Source organism: Salmo trutta, chromosome 26 (assembly GCF_901001165.1).
Source record: "Salmo trutta chromosome 26, fSalTru1.1, whole genome shotgun sequence".
Taxonomy (NCBI): Eukaryota; Metazoa; Chordata; class Actinopteri; order Salmoniformes; family Salmonidae; genus Salmo; species Salmo trutta.
Window position 1 is genome coordinate 3557191 of NC_042982.1, and position 14542 is coordinate 3571732.

Genomic DNA, 14542 nt, shown 5'->3' on the forward strand with positions numbered 1-14542 from the left:
GGAAAAAATGGGAACTTGGGGAAAGTTACCCGAATTTTTCAACCCTACCCATAGGAAATAGGCTATAAAGGTGAGGGGGGATAGTTAGAGAGAATTTAACTGTGCTGTAGAGTTGCGTCACCTTGCTGGAGTCTGTGTTCTTGATGTACGGCTCTGTTCCCGCGGCAATATTTCCCATCAGCACCTTCTCCACCCTCGCCACTAGAACAATGTCCGTGTGGGGGTGTGTCACTGAGAAGATGGCCTGCGTGTACACACACACACACACACACACACACACACACACACACACACACACACACACACACACACACACACACACACACACACAGAAGAAAGGAGTAAATATCTCTCTTTTCTCCCTATGACATTCCCAGTTCTTCCCCATCCCCTCTGTGTGTTGCTGAAACTGATCCTAGATCTGCCCCTTTGGGAAACTTCCTCCGGAGCGTTGCCGTAGCGTACCTGTTTGGGGAAGCGGAGCCAGTCGTCCAGGTCCAGGCTGAGGTGACAGTCTCCAGGTCTCTTCTCTGCAGGGGAGCTCAGGCCATTCTCCTGCCCCGCCCCGGGCCCTCCCGACCCAGCGCCACCCAGCATCTGGCGCACCGTCTCGTGGTTCAGGTCAACGTGGAAGTCAGCCGACACCTTCCTTCCCTCACGCACATCCAGCAGGGCCACAGTCACAAAGAAGGGCTCAATCTGATGGGGATATATTACATGTGATGAGCACCAGGGCTTTACCAAGGTTTTCCAGCACACAGCTTTGACATGCTTGCCATGTTGTTCTACTGTACTTCACACAATTTGTAGGCAGGTTGATTAGGATTCAAACCTTCTCTTATTCCTACTCCCGTAAGCGTTAGCATATGAGTATTGCACCAAGCAAATCATTCAAAAGATGAACGCTATTCATTTTTCCAGTGACCCCTGCACTCAATATCTGATATAGGATCATCCATCGCAGCACAGTAAACAACAGAGTGAAAAGTGTTTAGACCATTGAGCACTATCAGTATGTAACGCATGAGCGCATCTCAATATCTGCGGCGCTGTTAGTCGCAACGTCGCCCATGCTAAGTCTACCTCTATGGAGAACTGTGCGTGTGTGCGTGCGCGAGTGTGTGAGATGGTGGTGGTGTACTTGTGGTTTTAAGGGGGTCTTACGTTGGTGACAGGACCAGTCTCGGTCTCATTGATGCAGCCCTGCAGCGTCAGGTTGAGGGATCCACAGGCGATCATCAGCCTCCTCCCCAGCTTCTCCTCGAAGGGACGGACTGGGTGGCCCTCACCCCTAGGGTGCTCCTCCCGCGGACTCCTCAACACCTGACACGCAACCAGACAGCATCAGAGGAGGAGCACACAATTGGACTATCAGTGGGCTGAGGTTGATTGTGGTGTGTAAGTACTGGTCTGGACCAGAAGCCTGCAGACACAGAGGCCCTCCTGGGACAGAGATTACCATCGCTGACCTAACAGTACTTCATTAACAGGTGAATTGTGCAGTACTGTACCACCAACAGTTCTGCACAAGGTGTGTTAACCCCTATACTGTACCTACAGTGTCAGTGTATTAACCCCCAAACACTACCTACCGGGGTGTCAGGGTCCAGGGAGAACAGGTTGAGCCTCTCTTCTCTTCTGGCCGACCGGACCACCTCCTCAGTTTCAGAGAAATACTGAGAGAGAGAAAGAGAGAAGATATCCCCACAAATAAAATACAGAATATACAGAATATGTACTAAAGGAGAACTACAGGAAAAGGAGGACCGAGTACGCCCCCATTCTTATCGACGGGGCTGTAGGTTGAGAGCTTCAAGTTCCTTGGCGTCCACATCACCAACAAACTAACATGGTCCAAGCACACCAAGACAGTCGTGAAGAGGGCACGACAAAACCTATTCCCCCTCAGGAGACTGAAAAGATTTGTCATGGTTCCTCAGATCCTCAAAATGTTTTACAGTTGCACCATCGAGAGCATCCTGACGGGTTGCATCACTGCCTGGTATGGCAACTGCTCGGCCTCCAAACGCAAAGCACTACAGAGGGTAGTGCGTACGGCCCAGTACATCACCAGGGCCAAGCTTCCTGCCATCCAGGACCTCTATACCAGGCGGTGTCAGAGGAAGGCCCTAAAAATTGTCAAAGACTCCAGCCACCCTAGTCATAGACTGTTCTCTCCGCTACCGCACAGCAAATGGTACCGGAGCGCCAAGTCTAAGTCCAAGAGGCTCCTAAATAGCTTCTACCCCCAAGCCATAAAACTCAAGAACAGCTAATCAAAAGGCTACCCAAACTTTTTGCATTGCACCCCCCCCCCCACCTTATGGAACTCTGCTGCTACTCTCTGTTATTATCTATGCATAGTCACTTTAATAACTCTACCTACATGTACATATTACCTCAATTACCTTGACACCGGTGCCCCCGTACATTGACTCTGTACCGGTACCCCCTGTATATAGCCCCGCTATTGTTATTTACTGCTGCTCTTCAATTTTTTGTTATTCTTATCTCTTACTTTTTTTAGGTATTTTCTTAAAACTGCATTGTTGGTTAAGGGCTTGTAAGTAAGCATTTCACTGTATTCGGCGCATGTGACAAATACAATTTGATTTGATTTGAAATTAGCATAATACAAGTAGAAGCATTGATAATTTTTTACGGGTCAAATTACATCTCCACACACCCACCTTGGCCAGCTCAGGGTTGATGCCGCTCTCTGTCGTCTCTTCATTCTCAGGTAAACACACGTCGCTTAGAGACAGATCACACACGTCTGGTGGGGAAAGAGACAGACAGTTACAGGCAATATCTCCGGTGAAAATCATGTCTACCATTCTTGTTTTTAATAATGGCTTATTTCCTCTGGTCTTCAATGACGGCTATAGAATGAGAGGGAGACTGCAAGGCTGTTGTCATGGAAGCCGCCATACCTGAGTGTGTTCTGAGAGGGGTAGAGGTGGGGAGGTGAGGGGGAGTAGGGGAGCGCTCTCTCTCTCTCACACACTGGCCTTCCCTGGCCTCTAATGGAGCTTACTGTATGTATTTATCCTTTCACTATCATCCCTCCATTCAGCCAGTGTGGGTCAACCTTTTATGTGATACTGTAAAGGAGGCCCCACACAAAGAGAGGGATGGAAATAGACAGCTGTTTTCTTTCACATAGAAAGAGAGAGCGGGATGGGTGGGTAGGAGAGAGAGAGAGAGAGAGAAGGGGAAGGGGAATAGAGAGAGAAAGAAAGAAAGAGCAGAAGTAGTGCAGAGCCCTGAATGTGTATTAGGTCTGCTGATGCTGCACCTCTTCTCTCATTGCATGGTTAAACAGAACAAATTCGACCAACGAAGATCGATCAAGACGGCGAGACACAAGTATAGGGAGAAAGTGGAGGAGCAATTCAGCGGGTCGGATACTAGGCATATGTGGCAGGGGTTTCTAACGATCACAGATTACAAAAAGACAGCTAAACACCTTTTTCTCACGGTTCATGCAAAACAACTCTGAGCTGCCGAGGAGAGCCCCTAAGGACAAGGGCTACGTGCTTACGGTAGGAGGAAGTCCAAGTCCAACGCTCTAGTGGTTAGAATCCCCGAGCTGACAAGGTAAAAATCTGTCGTTCTGCCCCTGAACAAGGCAGGTAACCCACTGTTCCAATTTGTTCTTAACTGACTTGCCTAGTTAAATAAAGGTAAAATAAGATAAATAAATAAAATGTAAGTCATTCAAACGTGTTAACCCTCGCAAAGCTGCCGGCCCAGATGGCGTCCCTAGCCGCGCCCTCAGAGCATGTGCAGACCAGCTAGTTGTTGTGTTTTCTGACATTTTCAAACTCTCTCTAGCCATCATCCCTGTGCTCAAGAAAGGGAATGTAACTGAACTGAATGACTACCGTCCCGTAGCACCACTCACTTCCGTCATCATGAAGTGCTTCGAGAGTCAAAGACCACATAACCTCCTCCTTCCCTTGACACACTCCACCCTCTCGAATTCGCATACCGCCCCGACAGATCCACGGAGGACGCAATCACCATTGCACTGCACACTGCCCTCACCCATCTGGACAAGAAGAATGCATATGTGAGGATGCTGTTGATCGACTACAGCTCGGCCTTCAATACCCTAGTGCTCTCTAAGCTCACCACAGAGCTCACAGCCCTGGGACTGAACCCCTCCCAATGCAAGTGGGTCCTGGACTTCCTGACAGGCCGCACCCAGGTGGTGAAGGTAGGCAACATTACCTCGTCCCAAGGGTTGGAACCGGTTCAGGGAACGGAACCGAAAACCGGAAAATAAGTAATTTTTCAAGGAACTGAAATGGAACCGGGAACAAAAGTGATCCATACAGCTCCAAAAGAGAACTGTTATTTTAAAAGCATGGAAACCGGTAATAACTTTATTTTACATTCCAGGCACGCAACAAAAGCACCTATGCAAAGCCCCCACTCTGTCACTCAGAAACTTATTCCAGCATCTGTCTACGAGCTGAAAATCTTGTGTGTATGCGTGTTTAGGCTACCTGCCCCTCCGAAGCATACTGTAGGCTACTGTGCTGACGTTAGAAGCATGTGAAGATAGGGATGTTTTATTAGCTAGAGAAGAATGGATTCACTTTTTCAATCCTAGTTAAGGATTAGTTAGCACGTTTCACGCTGGATTTATTAACTACAAAAAGGTAAGATTTGTTTTTAAGTCTGGCAGCCCTCTCACACACAAGATTGTTAGCTAACTAGCTCAAAGGACATTCAAAGTTCCTTCATCCAGTAGAAGCCGCTCCTCCTGGGTATAATTCTGCGGACCTAATTCAGATAATGTAACCCTCTCGCTCTCTCCCCACCCTTAAAATGTCAGTCTCATCTTGCGCCATAGGCTACACTTGTCTTTCCATGACGCCTGTAAACAACTAGCTTGCCTGCTCTATCTGCACTGATTGGTGAAGTAATGTAATGAGCTAAACGTTATAAAAAAAACGGTCGATTTCACAGGTTAAAAAAGGAACAGAAAGGAACGTTATTAACGGGTACTTTTTTGGGGGGTTGAACCGGTTCAGAACTTTATTTTTCCGGTCAGAACAGTGGTTCTGTTCGGAATGAAACGATTAGACATCTCAGAGGAGCTGAAATGGTCAAACCACATGGACACTGTGAAGAATAAGGCCCGACAGCAACTGTCAGGAGGCTGAAGAAATTCACCCTGTCCCCAGGGACCTCAGCCACGCGAGCCACGACCTGTTCTCCCCGCTTCCATCACTCAGGCACGGGCAGTACAAGAGCACCATGGCTCAAACTAACAGAATGGCCAACAGCTTCTACCCCCAGACCATCAGGTTGTTGAATAGCCACCACTACTCCTACTCCTGGATAATCACTAACTAAGCATGACTTGTTGTTCGTTTCTGCATTAGCCCTGGGAGCTCCACCAGCCAGCGCCGGTTGATGAAACTGTACACCACACCACCTCCAGGTGATATTATACGGAGCTTAATGGCTAATAAGGCTCAGGTCAGTCAGTACGCCGAACTTTAACCTCATGTTAGTACAGCAACACAGAGCCATGATGACTACGGCTATTACATCGTTCGTAGTCGTTTTCACAACCTCAATTCTCCATGGTCCAGGGCGGTGTGTGTTTGGTTATATTCCACACCGAGGCTTTTTTTTTACTACGTTTAAGCTATAAAAACCAAGTTGGAGTGTTTTGCCTTGTGTCCGGTCCAATTTCCTGGTGTAACACTAACAGTGAGGAACAAGTCACCGCACATTAAGTCTCAACTTATCCGTGGCAGAATATCCTACAGTCATTATGAATACCAGACTTCAATTACAGCAAATGCGTTCTGCCAACTTCGTTAAGTATGATGTTATTTCACTGTTATGATTCTGTAATCAACCCTAGGGCTATGGTAGCCTGGTCCCAGGTCTGTTTGTGCTGTCTTACCAACTCCTATGGTCATGGTCAAGCCGAATACATAAGAAGTTGACTAGACAGCACAAACAGATCTGGAACCAGGCTCGGGTTCTGGTGGGCATATTCTAATCTATATTCGAAACTCCTCTAGTCTTTCCTGTCCCACTCTGGGGCTATGAGGCTTAGGTGTCAGGATCTAAGTAGAAATAAAAAGGAATATGTCCACTCAGCATTTTCTGCTCCCATAAGTAATTTTCTATGAAACTCAGTGATACTACATCACCGTGGGAGACAGCAAGCGGTCAGCGAACATCTTCCTGGAGATGTTGTTTTTCAAGTCTTGTTTCCAAGACACGTTACGAAGCGTGTGTCTCTTCTCATCATCAGGGTCGTGTTCAGTAGGCACACAGAAGAAAAACGGTTGAAAATGGAGTGAGGTACTGTCTGGGCTCGTCATAATAAGAAACACTCTTTCTCATTATCCGTTGCGACATGTTTTACTACACTGTGTCCTAATAAACCGGAACCAGGTCCAGAGTAGATGTAGGGGGAAGTTGCATCTAGACGCTGATCTTGGGTGAGTTTAGCGTTTCCCCCCCACTAATGGTAACGGTTAGGATTGGGGGAGGGGAAGCTGATCCTGAATCTGTATGGAGGTCCAGAGTACTCACCATGCCGTGTGTCGATGAGGTCTACATTCTTACGGTCCAGCTGCGTCAGTGGGGCGGGGCCGTCGTTGGGGCTGATCTGGAGGATCCGGGTCAACGTACTGATCCACTCCTCCATGTCCTGCTCGCTCTCCGCCGCCAGCACGAAGTACGTCACCTCGTTCATCTTCAGCTCAAAGGCGTACTTCCTCAGACGGTTGTTCTACAGGGGTTGTTTTGGTTAGTGTTAGTTCGCACAGTACTTTGACAGACAGGTCAGTAAATGAGTGAATTTTGTGCATTTGGGTAGTGCACGACTAGTTGCGTCTGTGAAATCTCTTATCGTATCCGTATTGTAACATTGTGTTACAATAACCCATAAGGCTCTGGTCATAAGTTCTGCACTATGTAGGGAGTACGGTGCCATTTGGGACACAGTTAAGAGTTCTTTGGTAGCCTTCCTGCTGCATTTATAGACCTGACTACACCTATACTGAACAAAAAAATATACGCAACATGCAACAATTTCTACATTTCTACTGAGTTACAGTAGAAATCAGTCAATTGAAATACATGAATTAGGCCCTAATTTATGGATTTCACATGACTGGGCAAGGGTGCAACCATGGGTGGGCCTGGGAGGGCATAAGCCCGCCCACTGGGGAGCCATGCCCAGCCAATCAGGATGAGTTTTCCCCCACAAAAGGGCTTTAGTACAGACAGAAATACTCCTCAGCTGTTTAATCAGCTTCTTGATATGCAAAGGAGAAATGCTCACAAACAGGGTTGTAAACAAATCTGTGAGAGAAATAATCTTTTAGAGCATATGAAACATTTCTAAGATTTTGGTTTGCTGCTTATGAAACATGGGACCAACACTTAACTTATTGCGTTTATATTTTTGTTCAGTTCATTTCCTCTCAAGAGTCTTAGCTAGGGAAAGTTGCAACACTCCGAGCTCCTCGATTGGATAGTCTATAGGGAACTGGTTTTAATGTGTGCCAGTGGCGTTATACAGCTAGCAAGTGTGTCAATCTATATGTGTGGTGTGTGCATGTATTTGTGCATGCGCACGCGTGTGTGTGTGTGTGTGCCTGAGTGTGTGCAAATCTAATTTCACAGTCTATTGGGACTCCATCATCGTCTACCCACCTGAACCACACCGGTACACGAGTCCAGGAAGATGCAGCCCTTAGGTTCTTTGGAGATCTTCTCATCTTTGTAAAAGTTCATGATGTAGGAGTTATCAGTCAGCTGTGTCAGCTGGAAGTACCTCCTTTTGAACGACTACAAGGACGTCAAAATAAAAATACAACCCCATCAACATCAATTACAGGCAATAAAGACGTAGTCACCCTAACCCAGACAATAACACCCTCCGTTCATCGCTGAACGTGTCACCACAGTATGTGATCTGAGGTTCTGTCCCAAATGGCACCCTATTCCCTACAAAGTGCACTACTTTTGACCAGGGCCCTATGGGTAGGGCTCTGTATAAAGTTGTAGTGCAATACATAGGGAACAGGGTGCCATTTGGGACGCAGGCCACTGAATATGTAACCCGTGTGACAGTAAATTGGACATGGCCTGGGCCAGTGGTGCTCTACATTGACACAAAGTCTCTTTAGAAGAGACAGGCCATAACTTAAAGCCACAGGGGACTGATGAGGTCATAAAAAAGTGCCAGGACCCTGCAGGGCCGGTCTGACTAAGAGTCTGCTTTTTCAGAAGACAGAATGGGAGGGAGAGGCTGAGAGGGAGACCAGGAAAAGAGTGAGACGATAGAGAGAGTCAAGAAATGTGTGTGTGTGAGAGTGTGTGTGTGTGTGTGTGTGTGAGAGAAAGAGGAATGTAGTAGGAAAAAGTCCTACGACGAGGTTAAAAAAAAAGATGGTGGAGAGAGGGGAAGAAACGCCAAAGAGAGGAGTACAGGCATCAGAGAGAGAGAGAGAGAGAGAGAGAGCAAGAGGTAGAGTGAGAGGAAGAAAGGCACCAAAGAGAGAGCACGAGAGACAGAACCACAAAGAATTAGAAAATTTCACTTTTGTTTGTAATCTATTTCACTTGCTTTGGCAATGTAAACATACACTACAACAAGTATGTGGACACCTACTCGTCGAACATCTCATTCCAAAATCATGGGCATTAACATGGAGTTGGTTTGCTATAACAGCCTCCACTCTTCTGGGAAGGCTTTCCACTAGATGTTAGAACATTGCTGCGGGGACTTGCTTCAATTTAACCACAAGAGCATTAGTGAGGTCGGGCACTGATATTGCTCGCAGTCGGCGTTCCAATTCATCCCAAAGGTGTTCGATGGGGTTGAGGTCAGGGCTCTGTGCAGGCCAGTCATGTTCTTCCACACTGATCTCAACAAACCATTTCTGTATGGACCTCGCTTTGTGCACAGGGGCATTGTCATGCTGAAACAGGAAAAGGCCTTCCCCAAACTGTTGCCCCAAAGTTGGAAGCACATAATCGTCTAGAATGTCATTGTATGCTGTAGCGTTAAGATTTCCCTTCACTGGAACTAAGGGGCCTAGCCCGAACCATGAAAAACAGCCCCATACCATTATTCCTCCTCCAATAAACTTTACAGTTGGCACTATGCATTCGGGCAGGTAGCGTTTTCCTGGCATCCGCCAAACCCAGATTCGCACGTCCGACTTTCAGATGGTGACGCGTGATTCATCACTCCAGAGAACGCGTTTCTACTGATCCAGAGTCCAATGGCAACGAGATTTACACCATTCTATGATGGTGCCACATTGAAAGTCACTGACCTCTTCAGTAAGGCCATTCTACTGCAAATGTTTGTCTATGGAGATTGCATGGCTATGTGCTCGATTGTATACACCTGTCAGCAACAGGTGTGGCTGAAATAGCCAAATCCACTCATTTTGAAGGGGTGTCCACATACTTTCAATATATAGTGTATGTTTCCCATGCCAATAATGCCCTTTGAATTGAATTTAATTGAGGGGGGGGGTATTGTGGGGGAGTCTGTGGCACACTTCCTCACCCGAACAGTGATGCTGTTGTTGACAGTGCTGTTGAAGTTCCCTTTATAGAGCCATCCCGATCGGAACACACCGATCCCTCCTCCTCCTCCTCCTCCCCCTCCTTTAGACGAGGACAAAGACGTCGTGTCCTGCAAAAACCAAAACAGACATCTTTCAATCAGGCTCGAAGGGTACATCCCACGTGGCAAACTATTCTCGATGAAATGCACTAACTTTATAGGGCTCGGGGCAAAAGTAGTGCACTACAAAGTGTGCCATTTGGGACCAACTATGTCTCAATGACCAAGGTCTAAATATGTCTGCCATCGAGATACAATATGCTACTTTGATCTATTTCATTCTATGTTGCCTAATTTGTCATGAACATACACCTGCTGTAACAGAGCCGAACCTGGATGAGCCATAGAGGATATTGCTTTTGGAGAGTCATTGATTCTGGCTCAGTTGAATTCAATTGAATTAAGCTTGTACTCAATGGACCTCGACCAGAAACAACAGAGTAGAACTATGCGAGCAGACATGACAGTTTAACAGTAGGGCTAATCAATGGCCTCTGACTATTCATCATACTCAGGCTAAGTCCCAAATGACACCCTATTCCCTATGTAGTGCAATACTATTGACCAGAGCCATATGGGCCCTGTTCAAAAGTAGTGAATTTAAAGGGAATAGGATCCATGAAAACAGGCCTGACCTCATCCCTGTCCACGTCTTCATGATCAATCTCAAAGGAGTGGGAGGGCAACTTCTCCGCCTTGTACAGCTTCCTGTGAGGGAGAGAGAGATTTGATATGTTTCTTTATGTTTGCTTTGGCATGTATGTGATTAACATGTCTCGTGGGCTTCATAACCACGTCTTTATAACAATTCAATAATGATGGAACGGGAGACGGGGATCAGTTCCAGTGGTGTAAGGTAACGAGGAAAAAATACTTAAGTCGTACTCGGTGACTTTCACTTTAATTGAGACATTTTCTATTCTATTATCTTTAGTTTAACTCAAGTATTACAATTGAGTACTTTTTCCACCACTGATCAGTTCAACATTCAACACCCATGACACTTTGTGCATACAACTAAGGTAGGTACGGTACCTAAGTACTACTACATACAACTAAGGTAGGTACGATACCTAAGTACTACTACATACAACTAAGGTAGGTACAGTACCTAAGTACTACTACATACAACTAAGGTAGGTACAGTACCTAAGTACTACTACATACAACTAAGGTAGGTACAGTACCTAAGTACTACTACATACAACTAAGGTAGGTACGGTACCTAAGTACTACTACATACAACTAAGGTAGGTACGGTACCTAAGTACTACTACATACAACTAAGGTAGGTACGATACCTAAGTACTACTACATACAACTAAGGTAGGTACAGTACCTAAGTACTACTACATACAACTAAGGTAGGTACAGTACCTAAGTACTACTACATACAACTAAGGTAGGTACGGTACCTACAGTGGGGGGAAAAAGTATTTGATCCCCTGCTGATTTTGTACGTTTGCCCACTGATAAAGAAAGGATCAGTCTATAACTTTAATGGTAGGTTTATTTGAACAGTGAGAGACAGAATAACAACAAAAATATCCAGAAAAACGCATGTCAAAAATGGTATAAATTGATTTGCATTTTAATGAGGGAAATGAGTATTTGACCCCCTCTCAATCTGAAAGATTTCTGGCTCCCAGGTGTCTTTTATACAGGTAACGAGCTGAGATTAAGAGCACACTCTTAAAGGGAGTGCTCCTAATCTCAGTTTGTTACCTGTATAAAAGACACCTGTCCACAGAAGCAATCAATCAGATTCCAAACTCTCCACCATGGCCAAGATTAAAGAGCTCTCCAAGGATGTCAGGGACAAGATTGTAGACCTACACAAGGCTGGAATGGGCTACAAGACCATCGCCAAGCAGCTTGGTGAGAAGGTGACAACATTTGGTGTGATTATTCACAAATGGAAGAAACACAAAAGAACTGTCAATATCCCTTGGCCTGGGGCTCCATGCAAGATCTCACTTCGTGGGGTTGCAATGATCATGAGAACGGTGAGGAATTAGCCCAGAACTACACGGGAGGATCTTGTCAATGATCTCAAGGCAGCTGGGACCATAGTCACCAAGAAAACAATTGGTAACACACTACGCTGTGAAGGACTGAAATCCTGCAGCGCCCGCAAGTTCCCCCTGCTCAAGAATACATATACATGCCCGTTTGAAGTTTGCCAATGAACATCTGAATGATTCAGAGGACAACTGGTGAAAGTGTTGTGGTCAGATGAGACCAAAATGGAGCTCTTTGGCATCAACTCAACTCGCCGTGTTTGGAGTAGGAGGAATGCTGCCTATGACCGACCCCAAGAACACCATCTCCACTGTCAAACATGGAGGTGGAAACATTATGCTAAGGGGGTGTTTTTCTGCTAAGGGGACAGGACAACTTCACCGCATCAAAGGGACAATGGATGGGGCCATGTACCGTCAAATCTTGGGTGAGAACATTCTTCCCTCAGCCAGGGCATTGAAAATGGGTCGTGGATGGGTATTCCAGCATGACAATGACCCAAAACACACGGCCAAGGCAACAAAGGAGTGGCTCAAGAAGAAGCACATTAAGGTCCTGGAGTGGCCTAGCCAGTCTCCAGACCTTAATCCCATAGAAAATCTGTGGAGGGAGCTGAAGGTTTGAGTTGCCAAACGTCAGCCTCGAAACCTTAATGACTTGGAGAAGATCTGCAAAGAGGAGTGGGACAAAATCCCTCCTGAGATGTGTGCAAACCTGGTGGCCAACTACAAGAAACGTCTGACCTCTGTGATTGCCAACAAGGGTTTTGCCACCAAGTACTAAGTCATGTTTTGCAGAGGGGTCAAATACTTATTTCCCTCATTAAAATGCAAATCAATTTATAACATTTTTCAGGATTTTTTTGTTGTTATTCTGTCTCTCACTGTTCAAATAAACCTACCATTAAAATTATAGACTGATCATTTCTTTGTAAGTGGGCAAATGTACAAAATCAGCAGGGGATCAAATACTTTTCCCCCCCACTGTAGCCAAGACACTTCCTCCAGTATTAAAAGCTGTCTTTGTTCACAACATTTGACTTGGCTCTCCTGTTGACATCCCACATGAAAAAAATACTATAGTGTATACTATGGTGGAATACTATAGTATTCACTGTAGTGTTTTTGCAGACTTCACTGTAGTATTCACTGTAGTCTTGTGGGGACTGAAGACCGCAAAAACACTAAAGTGAATACTGTAGTATTTACTGTTGTACACCATAGTAATTACTGCATTGGTTTTGTGGACTGTATTATACTGTAGGTTTTACTGTAGTGTTTTTGCAGACTATAGTATACTGTAGTTTTTAGGAACATTACTGTAGTATTTACTAAAGTGTTTTCGTTTAATTATCTTTGATATTGAAGTGGTGGTCTTTGTCCTTGAGGAGATATACTGGAGAAATACTAAAATAGCACATTTTCCATAACAGGTAGGTAAGGACTGGGTTCTGAACGTAGTTCAGAGCTTCTGCTCTTTTCTATAACCTGTAGGGAACACAATATATGGTGTATACTGGGCATGTAGGTGTCTCACTTACGAGTGGCACAAATTGGGATATGGGGGAGGGGAATGGGCAGGGTATAGCAAATTAAATGCTGTAGTATTTACTATTGCTAAAACGATTGTGTTTTTGCGGATGGTAGTGGTTTTGCAGACATTTCTGTAGCATTTAGTGTTTTTTTGTGGATAATACTTTAGTATTTACTACAGTATTCTACAGTATACTACAAAATGCTATACTAAGTACTACTATGATCGAGGAATACTACAGTGTGTAGTCTAGTATTCTACAGTATACTACAGTTTATTACAGAATTATATAGTAAGTACTATAGTAAACTGTAGTATTGTACTGTCTCATTTGCGTTCGGAGGTTTGAGTAGGTCGAAGCTTGTGTGTAGCTATCTCTTCATGAGTAGCGATGCAGGCGAAGCCTTGGTGGTTGTGTGAGTGTCTTCCTGTAGGATACTAGGAAGCTGTTCAAGCATTGGTGCAGGGTCCCTTGATCCTGAGACGCTTTTAATGTTTCATGGTCTGTATGATCCTCTCCGCCAGCCCGTTGGTAGATGGATGATATGGTGCAGACCTGATGTGCTGTACGCCATTCACCTGTAGGATTGTAGCCAATTCTGTTGGAGTGGCGATCCGAACCAACTAAACACCTCCAAGCATCTCAATAGTCTTCCCTGCAGTAGTAGACCTCAAGATGACAAGCTCTGGCCACTTACTTTGAGCATCCACTACCATGAGAAACATTCTGTCTTTGAATGGAACTGTGAAGTCGATTGTGTATGAGTTGCCACGCCTCTTCCGGTCAATCCCACGGATGAAGAGGTGAAAGTTGATGTACTTTGCAAACCTTCTGACATGAGGAACATGTTTTCGCTTTCATCGCAATGCTTCCATCCAATGACCACTTGTACTGCTAACCTGGAGAGTCCATCTGCGTTGCAGTGCAGTTCTGATTTGCGATACTTGATGTCGTAGGTGTGTGATGACAACAACAAAGCCCACCTTTGCACTCTGCTTGCAGCAAGTGATGGAATCCAAGTATGTGGTCCAAAGATGCTCGCCAGTGGATGATAATCTGTAAAAAGGGTGAACTCCCATACAGATACTGGTGAAACTTACACACTCCAGAAACTATGCCTAGGGCTTCTCGTTTTATCGGTGCGTAGTTAATTTCAATGTCCTCGATGCAAAAACGATCAGCTTCCCTTCACCTGAAGCCATGATATGATATGGGACACGACTGCTCCCACACCATACAGACTAGCATCACAAGCTAGTTGGCTGGGCAATGATGGGTCAAAGTGTGTCCGTGCCTCAGATTTCAGGAGTGTTTTCTTGGTTTTCTCGCATTGTTCTGTCCTAACAAAGCAACTG

General features: G+C 45.5%; 1 protein-coding gene across 1 annotated transcript in view; it reads right to left on the reverse strand.

The window, feature by feature from the left end:
• LOC115162913 (dedicator of cytokinesis protein 10) overlaps positions 1–14542 on the reverse strand; it is a gene marked incomplete in the record, with an annotated part of 159506 nt that overhangs the window by 68134 nt on the left and 76830 nt on the right. The window contains 9 exon segments of the mRNA XM_029714424.1: positions 122–244; positions 466–699; positions 1165–1323; positions 1593–1676; positions 2691–2776; positions 6574–6772; positions 7702–7836; positions 9572–9700; positions 10267–10339. Of these exon segments, the coding sequence (XP_029570284.1) occupies positions 122–244; positions 466–699; positions 1165–1323; positions 1593–1676; positions 2691–2776; positions 6574–6772; positions 7702–7836; positions 9572–9700; positions 10267–10339 (1222 nt within the window).